The sequence below is a fragment of the Mesocricetus auratus genome, unplaced genomic scaffold (genome assembly GCF_017639785.1).
Source record: "Mesocricetus auratus isolate SY011 unplaced genomic scaffold, BCM_Maur_2.0 Super-Scaffold_6723, whole genome shotgun sequence".
In the NCBI taxonomy this organism is placed as follows: domain Eukaryota; kingdom Metazoa; phylum Chordata; class Mammalia; order Rodentia; family Cricetidae; genus Mesocricetus; species Mesocricetus auratus.
Genome location: NW_024429183.1, coordinates 9391622 through 9413283, shown reverse-complemented (window position 1 = coordinate 9413283; position 21662 = coordinate 9391622). Strand labels below are relative to the sequence as shown.

Here is a 21662-nt window from a genome sequence, read left to right as displayed (position 1 = left end):
ATTCTGCTGCCTCTGCCTCCTGAGTGCTGGAATTAAAGGTGTGCACCACCACCACACGGCTTTTGCTTTAAATGGCTCAGGGGGTAAAAGTGCTTGTCACCAAGACTGAAGATCTGAGTCTGATGCCTGGCACCTACACAGTGAGAGGAAAGAACTGACAGTTGCCCTCTGACTGTCACAAGTGTTTGTGACATGCATTCCCCCCCCCACACATGCACACACAATGCATATACAGGAACTCCCCTGATGGGGTGCAGGCTTTTTCCTTGGGAAGGGGTCATAGTATCACTTTATTTTCTGTTGCTGAGAGTTCATCCCGGTGTTTCATATCTGCCAGGCAAGCACTGCGCCACTGAGCCACATCCCAGGCAATCCGGCTATTTGTTTTCTTTTAACTCTGAGAACTGAATTGGATTCATTTTCTAGACATTTAATACACTTCAGAGCTCTAATACCAAGGCTTATATATTGGGTCTTTCACAGGGACCTCAAGCTTCCCAGATGTTAATATATAATATATATTAAATATACCACATACATCAAAGTTTTTATAAAGGCAAATCTTTCTTTTACTCAACTGCACTCTGAAAAGGCAAACAGATGGGAAAATGCAAACAGAATAAAAATAAACGCATCTGGAGCCCAGCATGAGATGTAAGAACAGGGGGCCCCCTTATGCCATGGCCGGAGGAACATTCCAGCCTTGCGTCAGCGGGCTTCTAGCCAACCTTGAAGCTCCCTAATATAAAGTCAGTCCCAGACAGCCCAGAGCAAGATGTGACCTCACAGCCTCCCTGCTCCCTAGTTGCTCCAGCGCTCCTGACCAAGTGGCCAGACTGGCTTGTCCCAGAGCCATGGCAAAGAATGGACTTGTCATTTGTATCCTGGTGGCCAGCTTACTCCTGGACCAGACCAATAGCTACCCATCCAGAGTGAAAGCCAGGAAACACAGCAAACGCCGTGTGAAAGGTAACGGGACTTTGCTGCCCAGCAAAAACCCTAGACTTACTCAGGCAGGGAAGGTGCAGGAGAAGATCCACACCCAAACTGCACCAGGAGATCATCATTACATCGTGGGTGTGTGGCTTTGCCGGGGATCCGGTGACTTTTGGAGTCTCTGGGGGAGTTTGCTATTTAAAGAAAACATATACTAGCATTCTTTTATTATTGAAAAAAAGTTCTTATAATGGAAACAGTCTCTATTGTGTGCCTTTTTTCCAATGAATTTCAATAATGTGGAACAATTCTGAGCTAGAGCTCACACGGACCTGTGGACATATACCTTTATGGATGGATGGTGGGAAAACAATATACTGATTAGTGGTGTCCTGTGATCACCCAGGTATAAATATATTCAAATATATTTGTAAGCTCACTACAGTCTCATTAAGTAAGATGGCTGGGGTAACTGGCTTCCTTTCGGCTATCCCGTGGGTTTATTTCCCCATCTCTGTCAGCCTTGGGACAGTTGCTGAAATCACGTATCTAAGTTTTCATATCATGGAGCACTGAATGTCTCTTTAAAACCTGTCAACACAAAATCAGACAGAATTTAAAGATATTTTGACATGGAATTCACTTGTCAAGCATAGCTGGATTTGAGATGGGCTGAGAGACAGAAACTTCACAGCTGCAAAGAAGCAAGATGATGGGACTGTGTCTGCCTGAGATGGAAACCTGAGCAGAAGAGAAATGCAGATGGCCCAGTGGCATTTTATCTCAGGCTCTGAGTTGTTTTCCTAACAGCGTGCTCCAACATAAATATCAAGGCGCTGTTTCCGTAGCACTTTCGCTTTGTTAAACACAAAGCCAAGCTGTAAGGGATGGCTGGCTCACTTGGGAAGTGGAGGCAGGATGATCAGGACTTCAAAGTCATCTTTGGCTAGGGAATTAGAGGCTGGGCCACATGAGTCCCTATTCTCAACAAACAAACGCAAAACCTCCAGTAAAGTCTAGATTTCACACCTCACCAGTGGATGATGAATCCCCTTGTGGGTCTTTGTTGTTATTGTTTGTGGGTTGTGTTGTTTTGGTTTTTCCTATTCCCGAGGACCATTTCCAAGGGGGCGTTTATGAAAGTCTCATCTGAGGGAAGGTGGCTAGTATTGCCTGCCTCTCCCTGCACGCTCCTTAAATGAAAGTTTCCCGTAGCTGAGATGAGGAGGTGCAGTGTGTCTCGGCAGGTGAGGACGGCAGAGAGGAAAGAGAAGACACTGAGTGGTGTGCCATGCTTTTGGGCCTCTCCTTTCTTTACTGAAGTAGGAACCGGGGTGAGGGGAAAGATGTGGAAATGTGAGCTTTTTGCTCTTTCTACTCTCTCCTATCCTAAGGTCACCCCCAGCAGGAATGCTATTTTAATCAGTGGCAAACACATCTTAATCACCCCCCCTCCCCAAAGTAATAGTCTTTGCCTTCAGATCTAATGAAAATCAGCTCTACGAGAGGTAAAGCGATCGGCCTAGATTTGCTGGTTACTTCTTTTCCCACCTATTCACTTATTTTTTTAAAAAATATTTTGAGTACCTTGAACAGTATCAAAGTTTATAGAACCAAATGTGAAAGCCAAGGCAGAAGTGGTGGCACATATTTATAATCCCAGAACTTGGAGGTGGAAGCAGAAGACTGTGAGTTCAAGACTAGCCTCAGCTATATAGCAGATTTAAGGGTAGCCTGGGCTTCATTAAGACCTTGTCTCAAAACCACAAAAACCACCATTACCAAAAAAATAAAAATCTAACTTTTTCCTTCCAATCCTTACCCATAATTGTCTACTGCTAAAAATAGTAGATAAATATCTCCCAGATTGACATTACAAATATTTGGCAGTAAATAAATTTACTTAACATGTTCAGTTTTGAATAGCTATAAATGGAGGCACATTTCGTTCATTTTAACAGCTGGACAGGTTACTTCATTGTTTGGGGAGTCTCTCACTTAATTGGTTCTTTCTTGGCAAAGTTTTTGTTGTTTCTGGTACGTTTCTCTTTGACACAGAGCTCTGCAGAAGACCTTTGTGCACATATGCCCATCCTTGCACTAAGAGACTGTGGTATACTTTCTAGAAGCGACATTCTCCGTTAATCAGACTGTCTGATTGTCCCTTCAAACGACAGCACCAGTCTATGCCATTCTCGCTCAACTGGACAACCCCACACTTTGCCATGGTTCCACTGGAAATATTCATTGTGTTTTTTCTATCCTGAATCTGATGCCATATGGCCATGATCACAAAAGAACAGGAGCCCCTTTAAGAGACTCAAAGTGGCAACAGCGGTTAAGCACCAAATACAAGTGTTCCCTAAGTACTTACTTCATGGGTCTCAACAAATTGCGTGTTATGCTAATGAATAAAATACACCTTTAGAGTGAGCTGGCTCCTCGGGGCCTTCCTTCTGCTCACCCACCTGAGCAATGGAGAATGGAAGCCACCAAGGCACCCAGATGATGGCTGCCCTAATGATCTCCCAGGAGCCTAATAGGAACACATGTGTCTGTGGTAATGACAGTGTTTACAGCGACTTACTTAAATAGAAAGGAGCTGGAAGCTGAGCAGGAAGGAAGGGGGATGAAACGTGTCCAGCTGACAGCTTGTAAGTCGGAAACAAGACCGTAGCGGGCCTTTGCAAACCTGGCCCCAGGAGCTGATGGGTTGGCATCCTAAATGCCCCCTTTATTTATTCCAGTCTGCGTGGTCTTATAGGAAAAAAAATGTGGGTAATGATATTCCTGAGCTGAGCTGTTGGATACTTAAGAACTGATGTACAATGTCAATTGAAACAGAGGTAGAGGGTGTGTTGAGTACCCCAGAAGGCAGTTTCCTGGCCCAAATGTGGAACCATCTGGCTTGTGAAGCACACATTTAAGGGGGCAGAGAACTAAGACACTGGATTTTATACTCTCCCGAGAAATCACAGAGACACAAAACTGTTTTTCTTTTGCGTGTGTGCCTGAACATATATATCAGTATGTGTTCACAAGTGTGCATATGCATGTAGAGGCCAGGAAACAGTCTCTAGTATTTCTCAGGTGTTATCCACCTTGTTATTTTTGTTTGTTTGTTTGTTTAAAAAGTGTCTTTTCTTGGCCGGAAGTTCTGACAAGTAGGCTAGGCTGACTGGCCAGGGAGCCCCAGGCATCTGCCTATATCTGCTTCTCAAACTGGAATTATAAGCATGCCACCATGCCTGGATTTTTAGTTAAACTTGGGTTCTGGAAGGTCAAACTTGGCAAGCATTATTGGCTGAGCCACCTTCCCAGTCCACAAATCCACATCTCCATATACAGCCCCACAGAGAGACAGCTGAAGATGGTTCCTAATCATCTTTACATGTCATCTCTGCCTAAGTCCATGTGCTGAGGACCAAGGAGGTAGAGACAGCTGCTTTGCAGAAGCAGATCAGAAGGGTAGGAATGAACAGGCTGGAAGCCAGAGACACCCACGTTTGAGCTCTGCATCTTAGTGTCTGGGAAACATTGTGCAGTGGGGTGGGGGGGAGTGGGATTCAGCTTTCTATTTCTCTGTAAGCTTCTAGATGAGAGTGTCTATCTTAGAGACAGCGAGAGAACTGATCTCACAACCTAGTGTGTATGGTGTCTTTAATATATTCATCTTTAGCATTTGGTGTGGCTTGTCACAGTTCCTAGTGATCACTAAGACAGTCCCCACTCTTCTGGAATTTAGATTCAGCCACAGCTACTTACTTACATACAACTGAGGTTAGCCAAAGACAATCATGAAGATTCTTTATCCCCATCTAAGAACATTCAAGAACAAATAAATAACTGCAGTTAGGGATATAGTTATCAGTAGAGCCCATGCCTAGCACAGACAAGATATAAGACCTTGGGGGGGGATGAAAAGAAGGGAGAAGAAAGAAGGAAAGAGGTGGATAGAGAACAAGGAGAGATAGTAGGTGGTGAGTTTCCCACAAGTAACTTTTCAATGGTCCTTTATCATTCTAGCTCCCCCTGCCCCCAGGCACTGCACCTCCACCATACCTCATCAGCATCATAAAAGCCCCAGGGTCACCGGGCTGTGGTGGCACACACCTTTAATCCCTGCACTCAGGAGGCAGAGGCAGTCGGATCTCTGTGACTTCGAGGCCAGGCTGGACCGACAGCCTCCAAAACAATACAGAGAAACCCTGTCTTGTAAAAAACCAAAAAAAAAAAAAAAGTCCCAGGGTCAGGGAGGTGAGTCTGAGTCCTGGCCTTACACACCATGGCACTTAGCTCATTGCACTCACTCTGTCTCCCGTTAACATTCAAATAACATAAACTTTTATATCCCACCAATGAAATTAAGTAAGTAAAATCCAGATGGTGCTCTGAAGGAAAATAAACAAGGTTTGGGAAAGGTTAGCAGTGGGGGTGCTAATTTCCAGGGTTATCAGAGAAGTCTGCACAGAATACACAGTTAAGTTTGGTAAGGAGAGATGAGAGCAGGCAACATCTGCAAAGTACCCACAATCCTTCTCACCCAGGGTCTCTTTGCATATTGCCTTCAGGACACACTTGGCTCCAGCTCATCAGAACCATCACAGCCTTGGATTCTACATTCCAAAGCTGTCATTGTGTTTGTTTGTTTATATCTCAACTTCTGGTTTCCCCTCCCTCCTTCCCTCCCAGTCCCTCCCCCCACACCTATCCACCCCACCTATCCTCTGTATCTGTTTGGGAAAAGGCAGTCTTCCCATAGATATCAGACAGCCATAGCCATGGTATATAGCAAGTTGCAGTGAGACAGGCAACTCCTCTCCTGTTAAGGCTGGATGAGACAACCTTGAAGGAAGAAAGGGTCCCAAAAGCAGGCAACAGAGGCAGAGACAGCCCCTGTTCCCACTGTTAGGAGTGCCACAAGAAGATCAAGTTGTACAACTGTAACAAAAATGCAGAGGCCCTAGGTCAGTCCTATGCAGGCCCCCTAGTTATCTGTTCAGTCTCCACGAGCCCCTATGAGCCCAGGTTAGTTGAGTCTGTGGGTTTTCTTGTGATGTCCTTGACCCCTCTGGCTCCTACAATCCTCCTTCCCTCTCTTCTACAGGATTCTCAGAGCTCTGCCTAATGTTTGTCTGTGGGTCTTTGCATCTGTTTCCATCAGTTCCCGGATGAAGCCTCTCTGATGACAATTGGGCTAGGCACTTATCTCTGAGTATAGCAGAATATCATTAGGAATCATTTCATTGACTTTTTTTTTTCAATTGTGTTTAGTTCTATCCTAGGAGGTCTCTAGGCTATCCAGCCTCTGGGTCCTGACCCTCCAGGGAGTGACTGGGGTATGGGTCTCAGGCTGGACTGGTCACTGGTTGTCAACTCCCACAATTTCTTCATCACCTGTAGGCAGGACAAATTGTAGGTTGAAGGCTTTGTGGTTGGGTTGGAGTCCCAATCCCTCTACTGGAAGTCTTGCCTGGTAACAAGAGATGGCCAGTTCCTCTGTATCCCCCAATGTTAGGAGTCTTAAGCTAGGGTCACCCTTATAGACTCCTATTTTTGTTTTTTGTTTTTTACATTTCCATTTTATCTAATCAAATGTTTTTCATCCTACCTCTTTCCCCACTCAACCACGCCCCCCAGAAAAGGATGGTGACCTGAAGTCTCAAGTGGAAAAGTTGTGGCGGGAAGTGAATGCCCTGAAGGAGATGCAAGCTCTGCAGACAGGTGAGATGGTCAGTCACCAGAGTCTGCTCTGGAAGGGGAGCAAGGAGAGAGTCAGACATTGCCCTGGATTGAGCTCTTCCAGGCCGAATGTTAAGTTCAGCAGCCTGTCTGTTTATTAAAACAAAACAAAATAACACAAAGCAAGACAAAAAGACAAAACAAAACAAAATTGATAGCCAGATATGCTAGCACACGCCTTTAGTCCCAGCACTTGAGAGGCAGAGACAGGCAGATGTCTGAGTTCCAGTCCAGCCTGGTATACACAGTGAGTTCCAGGACAACCAGGTCTAGACTTAGGGGTCAGAATACAGGAGGATCCCTGGGGCTCACTGGCCAGCCAGTCTTGCTGAATCAGGGAGCTCTAGGTACAGGGAAATATCTACTAGAAAAATAAGGTGGAGAGCAATAATTGAGGAAGACACATGATATCAGCCCCTGGCTTCCACACTGAAACATATACACAGAAACACACACACACACAAACACACATACAAAATCATACACAGAAACACACACACAGAGAAATACACACAGAAACACATGCACAAACACATACACAGAAACACACACACATACACACACACAGAAACACACATACGAAGATACTTTAAAGACAAGGTCTTAATTACCTTCTGTCTGTTTGTTTGCTTGTTTGAGACAGGGTCTTACTATGTAGCTCTGGCTGTGCTGGAACTAACCATATAGACTAGGCTGGCCTCACCCTAACCTAGAGAGCTGGAATTAAAGGCATACATCACCATTCCTAGCCTTAATTACCTTCTTTATAGGTGGGGAAACATAATGAAAGGAGTACTAAATGACTGAAATGAAGCATTACCTCACTGAGGGCCATCAGGGAGCCACTGAGACTTGACTAAAACAGGTCCACACCAACAAGGCTACACCAAACATGGACACGCATGTAAAGATATTGTTAGGGCCTTGGCTTGCTAACAGACTTTGTCTGGAGAGAAGCACTCCTCCACAACCTACGAGCTGCACATATTTCTGGCCAGGATCTGTGTTCTAAGGAGGTGAATGAATGAGAGCTGAAGGTGCAGGTCTGGAGTAGCCCTGGCCTGTAAGGATATCAAGAGCCAATGTCTCTTATATAAGCTTTGAGAGTTGACTTTTGAGGGTCCCTGCAGGAAGTCTACCTATTAAAGTTAGCACCTTGAGATTAATGGAGTCACAGCTCCCCATCAAATAGTCATTACTTCCAAGCTAGTGTATGTTACCAAACCAGGGTCCCCTTCACAGTACACAATGCTTCCCAGGAACAGGGTGAAAACACTCTTCTTACCAGCTTTCCAGGGATACATAATTAAAAAATTAAAGTAGGGGCAAATGATCCTGTATAATGGAAAAAAATATGTTACTCTTTTTGTGTGTTCTGACACCATTAATGCTTTGTTCTGAGAGAGGGCCTCATGTTGAGTAGTATGGCTCAAACTCACTACCCAGCTGAGGCTGACTTTGAACTCCCAATTGCCCTGCCTCCACCTCCCAAATACTGGGGTGATAGCCATGCATCAGCATACCAGGTTACTGCCTAAAAGTTAATTTTCCAATGCATGTTGAATAGCCACTTTACATTGACTTCTACAATAATTCATACTAAAATGTGATGGAGGGAGACTTAAGTCATGCACTATGACTCTGGAGCTTGGCTCAACAGTACTACACCCTTAAACTACTTGTATTTTACCCTGAGTAACCTAAGCAATATTACTAGTCCCCAGTTATCTTTTGAAGAAAACCACAGTTCCAGCTGGGCATGGTGGTGCATGCCTGGTAACCCCAACACTCTGAAGTGACAGGTTCATTCAAGGCCAGGCTAGGCTATAGAGAGAACTTGTCTTTTAGAGCATGGCTGTAGCTGACTTGATAGAACACTTGCCTCACATGCACAAAGCCCTGGGTCCTATTTCAGCATTGCTTTAAAAACCAGGGTTTGTTGACACATGCCTAATAATGCCACAGAATCAGTAGGTAGAGGCAGGAGAATCAGAAGCTGAAGGTCCTCCTGAGATGCATAGTGGATCAGAGGCCATCCAGGACCACATGAGACCATGTCTACAAATACCACAATGAGGGCTGGCAAGACCACTCAGCAGGCAAAGGTGCCTGCCACCAAGCCTGACAACCTGTGCTTGATTCCTGAGTCCCACTTAATGAAAGGAGAGAACAGACTCCCACATGTTGTCCTCTGCCAAATGCACTATGGCAGGTGTACACACATACACACATACACACTACACACACACACACACACACAGAGTGGGGAATGGTGAGGGAGATATCCTGTTACAAAAAGAGAACAGACTCCCACATGTTGTCCTCTGCCAAATGCACTATGGCAGGTGTACACACACACACACACACACACACACACACACACACACACACAGAGTATGGGATGGGAGGGAGAGATACTGTTATAAAAAACAAGGGAACAAAGTAAAGTAGGGGGAAACTCACCATTCTCAGAGAGTTTTTGTCTCCTTTTTTGTTCCTTTTTTCCTTCCTTCCTTCCTTCCTTCCTTCCTTCCTTATTTCTTTTTCTTTTATGGCTGTTGTTTTTAAGACAAGATCTGTCTATGTATGGCTGGCCAGGATGGAACTGTAGATCAAGCTGGCCTCAATTTTATAGCAAGCATTCTGTCTCAACCTCTCAAGTGCTACAGTTATAGGCATGGGCCACCACAGGTGATTTGTGTTTGCTTTTTAAATGATTATGAAATTCCATTCCATTCTAAAAGTCCCAAGGAAACCTACCATGTTGTTCCCTATATAAACTAGGATACAAATTATCTCAAAGCAACCTAGGGCTTAAGGTTATGTTTTGAGTCTTTTGTGGGTATGAATTCATTATATGTTCCCTAAACCCTTTTGGGGCATGTTAACTTGTAACCATTTCTCTAGCTTCAATAACCTGACAAATGTGGATGATAAAACACCACCATGTTGTGTGGTTGCTGAAATTGCTACTGCCTATTATTGTGTCTGGCATGGGTAAATCCATCATTGGTAACTCACCACTGTCAGCACATTAATCATTACACAAACATCTATCAATGCTTGCTAGGTCTAGTATTAGGTATGTCACACACAATTACTTCATCCTATTACTTCATCAAATGTCCCATCTTCACAGTCTGTCTTCGAGGTACCAAAGTTCATAAGAAATGCTACCTTGCTTCAGAAGGCCTGAAGCACTACCATGAAGCCAATGAAGATTGCATTTCCAAGGGAGGAACCCTGGTTGTCCCCAGGAATTCTGACGAAATCAACGCCCTCCGAGACTATAGTAAGAAGAGTCTGCCAGGTGTCAATGACTTTTGGCTGGGCATAAATGACATGGTCACAGAAGGCAAGTTCCTTGATGTCCATGGATTCGCTGTCTCCTTTCTCAACTGGGACCGGGCCCAGCCAAGTGGTGGCAAGCGGGAAAATTGTGTTCTATTCTCCCAGTCAGCTCAGGGAAAATGGAGCGATGAGGCCTGTCGAAGTAGCAAGAGGTACATATGTGAGTTTATCATCCCTTAGCAAGTCCCTCCCAAATATCCCTTCCAACTAAAGCTGGTCATGATAAGTAAGCTGGTAGTCACCCTAAATAAGCCAAATTACATTTATTAATTGCAAGATTGCAATGCAAGTATTGATAACCATAGGTTTATAGAGTCAGACCATGTTTCTACTGTAGCTCATTATGGTGTTACCTTCATGTAGCTAAGGGGATCAGAAAAGAATGACATGGTAAGAAAGGGACTTCTGAATATGGGTTGTCAAATCCTTTTCCCACCTTCCCTGTCTATCTCAGGTGGATAGACCTGGCCTATTTGAAAAATATAATAGCTATGTGTTTCTTCAAGACAGAAAAGCAAGACTGGGATGCCTGGAAGATTTCTCTTTAAAATTTAGTCATGCTAGAAATACATGTTGAGAAATATGTCCTTGGTTGATTTTCTGGTTGTATGGACATTGTAGTGTGCCCTACATGAACTCTATGTTGTAGGGCAAAACTCCAGGTGGCTTCTAAATGCCCCAAGATGTATAGTAGACAAAAGCTGTGTGAGCATTCTGCTGGCCCTACATGGAAGGCTTTCACAGTATACGTCTTTTCCTAAGTACAAACACATAATAAAACAACAGTTGAAAACACAGCAGAGTATACTGTCTTTCCATTACTATAAGATATTGACACAGACATGTGTGAAACAAAGTGAGGTTTATTTAGTGTGTAGTTTCAGTGGCTCAAAGTCAAAGATTAAACAGTCCTAGTGAATTGGCCAATGGTGAGGGTGGCAGACCATTAGCAAGAACTAGTGGTAGCATCTAAAACAAGAGCAGAAACAGAGATGATAAGTAGGATCTCCTTTCAGAGGAGTGTTCCTAGTCACCCAAAGACATCCTAGACAGATCCACCTCCTTAAGGTACACAATACCTTTCAAACTTGTCACATCAGGATCCTTGAGGGAACAAAACAATCAAATGACCTTCAGCTATAGTGCACGATAAACATAAAAACAACACACTCATTTATCATAGTTAATCAAGTATTACATGCTGTGCCGAGTCATTGTGTTAAACTTTACGACTAGTGGTGTGCAAGGTTTGTTTTTAGTACTGTCACCAAGGACACACATAGTGCTACATGTAATTTGCTACATGAGAATATCAAAAATGTTTCTAGGCAAAAAATTTTTCAGCTCCATCACAGCCCTTGGGACAACCATCAAACATGGAGTCTATTACTGGTCAAAATATTGCACAGTACATGCGTATATTTGATTGATAAGAATGTCCTACGTCCGAGATTCTAGGTGCTATGTGATGCAAACCTTTTTAGCACGATGCTTGATTTCATCCACCCTGTTAGCCTATGGTCCTTGCCTTCAGATGCCACATCCCCTGGTGTGACATGGCTCCTGTCTGCCACATCGGAGCAGGGATGTCTGAAGAGGTTCTCATCTAACTCTTCAAATCCCCCAACTCCAGCTTTCTTGGAGGTTCCCAGTCAAGACTGCACACCCAAAGTGGGTGAGCATATTTGATGAATGTCTGCTCTCAGCAGTCTACAACTGCTTCTAGCCAATGAACAAAGCTGAGGTAGGAGATGGGCAGCAGGTGGTGAAGACAAAGAACTTAGAGACAGCAAGGCAGGGCGGAGGGGGGGGTGCAGTTCAGTGGGTAGAGTGTTTGTCTAGCATGTGAGAAGACCTGGGTTCAAAGTGAAAAGGACTCAAGCCTATAATACCAGCTCTGGGGAGGTGGAGGCAAAAGGGTTAGGAGTTCAAAGTCATGCTCTACCAGCTGAACTGGATGAGGCCCTATTTAGAGGACAACAAAAGAAATGAGTCCCTTTCCTTTCACTTACATATCCTTACAGTCTCCTTTTATATGTGATAACAATATTTTTCACTTTCTTTACATATATATTTCTTCAATTACCATTATGTATTTCACTCTATGAGGGGCAATTTGTCATTAGAAGTTGAAAGTTGGACTTAAATAACACTATTTCAGAGTAACACATGTGTGCAGTTTTTTTATTCAATGCTATTTCCATTAAATTGCTTAACTCGATTTTACAAAAATAACCTCATTGTTTAAAAACAGCAGCATACATTTAAAGCTTAGGGGAAATGGGTTTTGTAGAAATAAACAATTCTGAATATATTCTGCCCTTCAAATAAATATCTTTTCTCTTTTGTGAATAATGTCCTACTCCCAAGAGCTGAATTACATATGCTTAGAATTAAATTTTGGGTTTGTTTTATCATTGCACAATAAAGCCCCAAATCTGATCAGTGTGGATGTGTTTAGATATTGACTACATTTATTCAGAATATGATATTCATATCAAACTGGGCATAATTTAAGAAGGAAAAGGCCTGGATTTGAACAAACTGGTAACACCGGTGTGTATCTGGAGAATAATTTCAACCGGCCTTGAAGAAGCACAATTTTGAGATGGGGCTTGGGAGATGGGGGTGGTAGTGGGAAGCAGGGGAAACTTTAAACACACATAATTGCAATTATATTTGGTTGATCCCAGTCAACTGCAACATCATCACTGTCTTCCGAATGATATTAGTAGATGTGCAGTAGCTAAGTCGGTAAAGCACTTGCTTGAAGAAGTGAGTTCAAACCTAGAAAAACACATAGAAGGCTGAGTGTGGCAATGTGCACCTGTAACCCCAGGACTATGTAATGGAGGACAGAGTCAGATGGACTCCCGGAAGCTTGTGGATGAGCTAGCCTGGCCTACTTGGCAAAGTTCCAGGCCAATGAAAGATTCTACCTCATAAAAGTCGGGAGAGGTTCCTAAGAACCAACACTCAAGGTTGTCTTCTGACCTCCACATGTGTCCCATGTACATCTGCATCTGCACACACATGCACATGCATAGGCACATGAATGCACATGCATACGAGGGAGAGAGGGAGGGAGGGAGGGAGGGAAGGAGGGAGGAAGAAATGAATTGAGCAGACATGAATGAGCAGCACATTCCTGGTTCTGTGCTGAATTTGACACAATTCTCACTTTTCTTCAGAACAACACTGCGAAGTAGGCTCTAGATTTAATTTTATTATATAGAAAAACACAATAAGAGAGGGACAGCTGTCCTAAATCACATGCTCAGAAGCAGTGGCCCACTCACCACACCCTTAGCAACCATGGAGGCTGTGACTTGGTAAAAATCTGTCCCAACAGATGTTGGGGCAGATTCCAACTCATAGCTCAGCTTCCTCTTCTAAGGTCAAAGTTTGGGCAAACAGGTGACCTTGAGAAGACATTGAGTCTGAAACTGCTGTCCTTGACCCCTTTGCAAGGCCTGAGTTAAGAGGCCTAGGACCGCGCCGGGCGTTGGTGGCGCACGCCTTTAATCCCAGCACTCGGGAGGCAGAGGCAGGCGGATCTCTGTGAGTTCGAGGCCGGGCTGGACCGACAGCCTCCAAAACAATACAGAGAAACCCTGGCTCGTAAAACCAAAAAAAAAAAAAAAAAAAAAAGGAAGGAAGGAAGGAAGGAAGGAAGGAAGAAAATACAATCCAACAGCGCCACCATCAGCCTGAGGAATTCCCCCTCCCGCTCAGATCCTCCACTCACTTCAAGGGAGGTCTTTGACTACTATGCTCTGGAAAGAATGGCATGATGAAACGTGCGATCCAACAGAGTTAGTGACTGTCAAGCATTTAGACAAAGTCATAGATGTAAAAGCCTGAGACAGTGGTGTAGGCATCTGGAGAGAAACTCACACTTCATCACAACGTCTGTGTATTGAACCTGCAACTTTCCAAGTTATGTTCCTCAAATGTTGTGATTTATAACATGTTTAAAGATTAAGGAAAACATTAAATTTAAGTAAATTTTGAAAGTTAAATAAACATGTATGAGTTGGTTTCTCTGTGTCTGTCTATCTGTGTGTGTGTGCGTGTGTGAGTGTGTGTGTCTGTGTGTGTGTGTGTGTATGTATGAATGTTCATGTGTGCCTAAGCATGCAAATGATTGTGGAGGTCAGAGTTCATCAGGTGACCTTCCTCAGGGACTATACTGGTTTTTAATTTTTTTCCCCTTATGGTTAGGTGCCCCACTACTAGAGCAGGCTGAGTGACTAGCAAGCCTCAGACATCTGCCTGTCTCTACCTCTGCTGGGATAACAAACTGTGTTTGTTTCTTTTCTGATTTCTTTTTTTAAAAGTGGATTCCTGGAATCAAAAAATGTGAGCAAACCCTTTCCAAGTTGAAATATCTCCCCAGCCCAATTTATTTTTCTTTTCTTAAAAAACTATTTTAAATGAAATATAAGCCTGTTTTATAAGGTAGACTATATAGATTTAGGAATGAGGGGGGAAACTAAAACAGTCAAACTCAAGCTACTAAAAGGCTGGCCCTAGGTCAGCACAGCTCATTGTTGGTCACATCCTTAGGAAAAGAAACAGTCTGGACTTTATTGCCTGTGTTGCAGTTACTTGGCTTTCAGCCAGAAAAGAAACTTGATCCTGGGGTGAGGGGCTTCTTTTTCCTCTTAGGTCCCCTTAATTTTCCATTTTTCTATCCATCCTCAGAAGAAATAGATCAGTAGTGGTTTCTGATCTTCCTAATGCTGGAACATTTTAGTATAGTTCCTCATGTTATGGGGACACCCACAATCATAAAATTATTTTCCTTAATACTTCAAAACTGTAATTTTGCTACTGCTATGAATCATAATGTAATATCTGATATGCCGGATATCTGATTTGCCACCCTTTTTTTTTCTTCTTCTTTTTTTGGTTTTTCCGAGACAAGGTTTCTCTGTATTGTTTTGGAGACTGTCCTGGAACTAGCTCTGTAGACCAGGCTGGCCTCGAACTCAAAGAGATCCGCCTGCCTCTGCCTCCCGAGTGCTGGGATTAAAGGCGTGCGCCACCAACGCCCGGCTATGATTTGCCACCCTTAAAGGGGCTGCGATGTACAAACTGAGACACTGGAATAGACAAAAAAAAAAAAAAAGGCAAAAGGCTAAGATGCAAATTAAGAGACTGACTGTTACAATCAGTTTCATGACTCTATTATTTAACCAAAAAATAAAAATAAAAATAAGCAGAAGTCTGTGGTCTGTGCTGCAGCCTGAACCCATATTGATGTCCATGGTCTGAGCTGCTTCCGAGGGCCTCATCTGGGCCTGAGGTCCAACTGCAGCTGGGGCCATGTTTGTGGTCTGTGCTGTCAGCAGAAACCGTGTGCAGGCCCATGATCCATGCTCCCACTGACTGTGAAGAGCAAGGAGGGTACTTTGCTTTTATATCAATGACACAGTTGAGAAGGAGGGACAAGGACAGATTCTCTGACAATGCCTACCCTTCCCCCCTCCAAAAGGTAGCAGTCTGGACAGGAAGCCATCAAAGAGAAGTCTCAAGGGGTGTAGTGGGAATGTTGAAGTGTAGTTCTCTACTATTGATGTCTCTGGCATGGATGCAGGAGGGGAAGGACTCAGTTCTTAAAGGGCAGGCCACTGAAAGTTTGACCATACCCCAGTGAGTATATAGGTAACACAAATTAGACTCTCCCCCCTTATTTTTTTTGAGGGTGTATCACATGGGTGGGGGCAGGAAGGACTGGAAAGTGAGTGCAATCAGGACACATGATGTGAAATTCCCAGAGAGTGAACAAAAATGTTACATTGAAAATAAAGTCACATGCTCAGGGGGTAAAGGAGGAGGACCAATGGGGAGGTCGAGGCCAGTGAGTTCTAGGCCAGCCTGATGTGAGCATGTGTTATAAATGGGGCTCAGCAGTGGGTGAGCTCTCAAGCTAGTAGAAGAGCATCTGTGTGAAATGCTGCCAGTCTGCACAATAGAGAGAAAGCAAGCTCTTATAGCAGTCTGATGAATATGGCATTTACTCAGGGAGGGATGCAAGTGCAATTCCAAACAATGCCCAGCAAGAGGAGACCTAGCACATTGGTTTTTGGCTGGTTGATAGGTGGGTTCATTGTTTTTTATTAACAAGGTCTCATGCAGACCAGGTTGATCTCAAACTCCCTAAGTAGCCAAGGATAACCTTGAACTTCTAATCTTCCTGCCTACTGAGTGTTGAGATTACAGATTTATGCCATCTCACACATGCTGGGCAAGCACTCTACCAATTGAGCTATAGCCCCACCCCAAAGCCTTGAAAATTTGATACCAGGTGGTGTGTGCCATTTGCAATCAAAATAATTCTGGAGAGACTAGAAAGATAACTCAGTGGGTAAGAGAACAGTTTGCTCTTAGTGAGGATCCAAATTTGGTTCCCATCACCCATATATCACATGGCTCCCTACCACCTATAACTCCAGCTCCCTCTCCTGGCCTCCAAGGTCACATGCAGTCTTGTGTACATAGCCATTCACAGATACACACATATATACATAATTAAAAGTAAATAATAATAATTCTGGAGCTGGGGCTATTGCAAGGTTGGTAGAGCACTTGTCTGGCAACTGGGAAGTCCTGGGTTTGAACACCAACACTGCATTAACTGGACATGCTTAGTCTCATACATTAGCAGTCTCAGTATTCCAGAGAGTGAGGTGGGAGGATCAGAAGTTCAAGTCCATCTCTGGCTACATAGCAAGTTCGAGGTGAGCCTAGGATGGATGAGGCCTAGGTGTAGTTGATCAATGGAGACTGGGATGTTTTCAGCAAACCTCTGCTGCATGGAATCAAGGGTGTGGGAGTGGGGAATGGGAAAGGGCAGAGGGCTTCACTGTGCTGCAGGGTGCTTGTGGGTGAAATTGCAAGGTATCTGCCTTGGCTTTGCTAGCTGTGTCCATATCCACTACCAAGGGTTGAGATGCGTGGGTTGCTAGGGTAGGAAGGACTGGGGGAAGGGTCATAGGAGCATAGGCTAGAGGAGAAGTGAAGAAGGAAAGGGTAGGAGAGGGATTTATACACAGTGGTTCTGGAGACGCCCTCCCTCCTACAGGAGGTGAGAAATTGGAGGATACTCAGCTGCGGTCTTGAAACCCCCAAGAAGCCCTAAGTGGAGGAATAGGGGTAAGAAGGGAGAGTCAAAAGAGACCTAGGGATCATGGATAAATTTGACACCAGAGAGGATGGGGGACAGACAGTATCAAGGGCCTAGTAGCCTGGTATGTCACAACAGTGGAGGCAGGAGAAGCTCAATTAGAAAAATGTGTAAGGAGTCAGGTGCAGAAAGTTCACAGGCCCAGGAGCAGGTGTGGGGGAAGGCCATTGGCAGAGTAGGCCACCAACACATATTTTATCCATATGGCACCTTCTTTAGCATCCTTGATTGGGCTACTTTGGTCCTTCATGGTGGTGGTTGAGGATGAGCTCTCAGCTTCCTGTTTCTGGCACCATGCCTGCTGTCTGCTGCCTTACCTCCCTGCCATGGTGGACTTTATCCCTATGAAACCATCTTAGTCATTTGTTACTGTTCTTGTTCTGCAAAGAAACACCATGACCAAGACAAGTGACAAAAAGAAAGAATTCAAATGGGGTTTATTTACAGTTTCAGAGGGTGAGTACTTGATCATTATGGTGGATAGCATGGTGGCTGGCAGGCAGGCATTCAGGCAGGCAGTAGGCATGGCGCTGGAGCAGTGGCTTAGAGTTTACATCCAATCTGAAAAATGGGTACAGAGAGAGGCCATTGCATGGAGCTGTGAAGATGAAGTCTGGATTGTATTCGAGACCCCAAGTTATTGGCAGTTATCACAGCTGTGGGATACCTGCCAAGGAAGTAGAGCCAATCCGACCAAGAGAGGTGTGTTCTAGTCAGCAAAGCTGGGAGATCCAGAGAGTCATCTAAGCCTTGGACACTCTCTTGTTACAGAGGAGTCTAGGAATTAATAGGGGAAGAAAAACAGGGAAATTCATGTAGATGTGAGACTTGAAAACACAAGCAATGAGTCAAAGAAGAATTCATAGCTGAAATTCAACAACACATACAGATGCAGAACAAAACCATCAAACAGAGCAAATACAGTGTATGGGCAGAGTAGACAGCCATGAAAACACCCACAGATTGAAGATACATAACATGGCAACGAAGTTATTGATGGACATCGTGAGGTTAGAACAAACCAAAATTTCAGGACTCTAACATTTATAATGAGATGTTAACATTAATAACATAATCACAGAATGCTTAAAGCAAAAACTCCTGGAAATTAAAGAAAGATAGAACACCCCTAATTACTGCTTGAGATGCCAATTTTACTGTCTGTAATTGATAGAACAGGTAAGCAATCTGCAGGGATAGAAAGCCAACCAGCACTATCAATCAACTGGATTTGAGTGACATTTATAAAAGTATTCACTTGACAAAACACATTTTCTCTTCAACAGCACAGAAGCCATCCACAAATGAAGCACAAAGCAAACCTTAAAACACTTAAGTTATTTAAAGTATGTTCTCTAATCACAGTGTTACTAAACTATGATAGGGGTTGCTTTTCTGTACATACATTTCTCTTATTTCTATACATACATATTCTCTTATTTCCCTTATTGGTTGATGAATAAGACATCCCCCAAACTAGGAAGTAATAACAGATAAATTGTTATAAAATCTCTAAATATTAGGAAATTCAATGACATATTTCTTCATAAACAACAAGTGAAACAGAAGGTTTCAGAGAAATTAGAAAATATTTAAAACTAAAATGAAAATACAGCATATCAAAATTCATGAGATGAAATGAAGCAACATTTAGAGAGAAAATTTATGGCATTAAATACTTAGGTTAGAAAGCTAAGAAGGGGGACCAGACAGATGACTTCAGCAGTTAAGAGTGCTTATCACTCTTGCAGGGCACCTAGGTTTGATTCCTAGCAGCCTGAGAGAGGCTCACAGTTGTCTACAACTTCAATTCCAGGGGGCTAGATGTCCTCTACTGGTCTCCGTAGGCTCTAGTATGCAAGTGGTCCATAAACAGACAAGCAGGTATACACACACACACACACACACACACACACACACACACACACACACACACACACACAGAGTGTCAAGATGATCATGGTGGCTCACACCTGTAATCCCAGAGTTCAAGAGGATAAGGCAGGAGAATTACAAGGTGAAAGCCAGCCTGTGATGCATTTTTCTTCCTAGGACATTCTGTACTACAGTATGAAGCAAGCACAGATAAAATGGTGATTTTTCCTTATGACATTACAAAAATGTCAAAAGTAGACAATTATTAGCATTGTTTCAGAATTTTTAGCTACAGGTGTGAAACAGAGAAAGCAAGCCTCGAGTGGTGTGAAACTTTGAAACTTCAAAGTAACTGAATACAAGTCAAAGAAGGCCCAAAGTAAATGCCTTCTTTTAGAATTTGTCTTTGCTGTGGTGTTTTGTTGTAGCATTAGAAAAGAAACTAAGGCAGAGAGGTTGGCCAATATCTGTCCTGCTTAGCTTTTTATTGTCAACGTGACATAATTTATAATAATCTGGGAAGAGAGAGTTTCCACTGAGTGATTATACAGATAGGATTAACCTGTGGCTACGTTGGTAGGAGCATTGTCTTGACTGATGTGGAAAGGCCAGCCCTCTGTACAGAGGTCCTGGATTATGTAAGAAAGCTGGCTGGGCATAAACCAGAGGGAGCAATCCAGTGAGCAATGCCATCCATGGTTTCTCCTCCAGTTCACTAAGTTCCTGCCTGAATTCTCTCAAGGCTGGACTGTGACCAGGAATCATACACCGAAATAAATCTCTAATAAGCTGCTTTTTGTCCTGGTGTTTATCATAACAACAGGAAAGCAAACTAGGGAATCATCCCCAGACATCCCTCTTTGCTCTTGAAATAATTGAATAGAATGATCACAGTGATTTATCAGGTCAAGAAACGAAGACAAAAACAAAGACACAAATAGAAATGCTTACCTTCAAACTTCTCAAGCAAGTGGGGAGCAAATGGGAGCTATAATCTGGTATCAGAGACTGGACTATAACATCAGGTCCAGAGTCAACAAGGTCAGGACATTTGCTGTCAGAAGATCTAGAATCTGCCCTACTGGTGTGATTGCAGATACGAATAACTTTTAGCTCCTGCTTCCTTATCTACCAGTGAGGACGGATCACTGAAATAAGATTTGGCTTGACAATGTATGAACACTCAAGAAATGTCACCTGTGATGGCTATTATTGTTGTCAACTTCACACAGTTGGGAAAAAGGGCATTTCAATTTAAGATCCACTTTTATCAGATTATCCTGTAGGCATATTCATGGGTTATTTTCTTGACAGTGAATTGATGAAGAAAGGCTTAGTCTACTGTGGGCAGTACCATTCCTAGGCAGGTGGGCCTGGGGTATATAAGAAAAGTAACTGAATACAAGTCAAAGAGACAAAGTCAATAACCTTGTTACTCCATGGCCTCTCATTCAGTTCTTGTCTCCAAGTTCTGACCCTGGCTTCCCTTGATAATGATAATTACCTGGAAGCATAACCCAAATAAACCTTTCTGACTTCAAGCTGCTTTTGGTCATGGTGTTTATCACAGTAACAGAAAACAAGCCAGAACAGCATCATGTGTACACTCTGTGTGTGTGTGTGTGTGTGTGTGTGGGTGGGTGTGGGTGTGTGTGTGGGTGTGTGTGTGTGTGTTATGAAACCAATCTATCACACTGTGGAGCACTTTGGAGAACAGAAAGAAAAAAAACAGTTTATGGCTGAAATTTTACTTAAGGATCCAAACATTAATATTTTGTGTTTATTTACTTTTAAAATCCTTTATTTACTTACTTTAAATTTGCTTTCTAATTTTTTAAATAAACACTGTGACTAAAATCAGCTTATGAGAAGTCAGGGGGCTGAAGAGATGGCTGAGTTGTTAAGAGAACTTACTGCTTTTCCAGAGGTTCTAAGTTCTGTTCTCAGCACCCACAGCAGTTGGCTCACCCCCACCTGTAACTCCAGCTCCAGGGCATCTCCTAACCTCTTCTGACCTTCACAGGCACCAATACACCTGTGACACACACGGATATAAATAAAAACAACACTGCAAAAAAATGAAGGGAAGTCAGGACAGGAACTCAAGGTAGGAACCTGCGGGCAGAAACTGAAATGAGGCCATGAAGGAATGCTGCTTACTGGTTTACTCTCCGTGACTGGATCAGCTTGCTTTTTTTGTGCAACTTAAGACCACCTGCCCAGGAATGAAACCACCAACGGCAGACTATGCCTTCCCACATTAATCAATAATTAAGAAAATGCCCTGCAGACTTGCCTATAGGCCCGTTTTATGGAGTTAAGGTTCCCTTTTCCCAGATGACCCTAGCTTGTCTCAAGTTGAAAAAAAAAATCGCCAGCACAGTTCCCAAAATCCCACAGCTAAAGCACAGCAACTTTTTGTTGATAAGCAGGTTGAGAAAGTACATTTTATTGATTAATGGCAGAGCTACTTTAATTAGAGAGCTGTCAACCTGACATAGCCTCCCTAGTGTTGTTTCCTAGTGGTTATTCACTTGTTCTGGGTGGTTGTTGGTTGACTATTGAC

At 43.4% G+C, this 21662-nt stretch overlaps 1 protein-coding gene across 1 annotated transcript; it reads left to right on the top strand.

Annotated features, from left to right (window-relative positions):
* Positions 1–764: 764 nt before the first annotated feature.
* Positions 765–12471, top strand: Clec3a (C-type lectin domain family 3 member A). The gene is made up of 3 exons (XM_005073061.4): positions 765–969; positions 6577–6660; positions 9818–12471. The coding sequence occupies exons 1-3, from the start codon at positions 855–857 to the stop codon at positions 10207–10209; spliced, it is 591 nt and encodes a 196-aa protein (XP_005073118.1). The 5' UTR covers positions 765–854; the 3' UTR covers positions 10210–12471.
* Positions 12472–21662: the final 9191 nt, after the last annotated feature.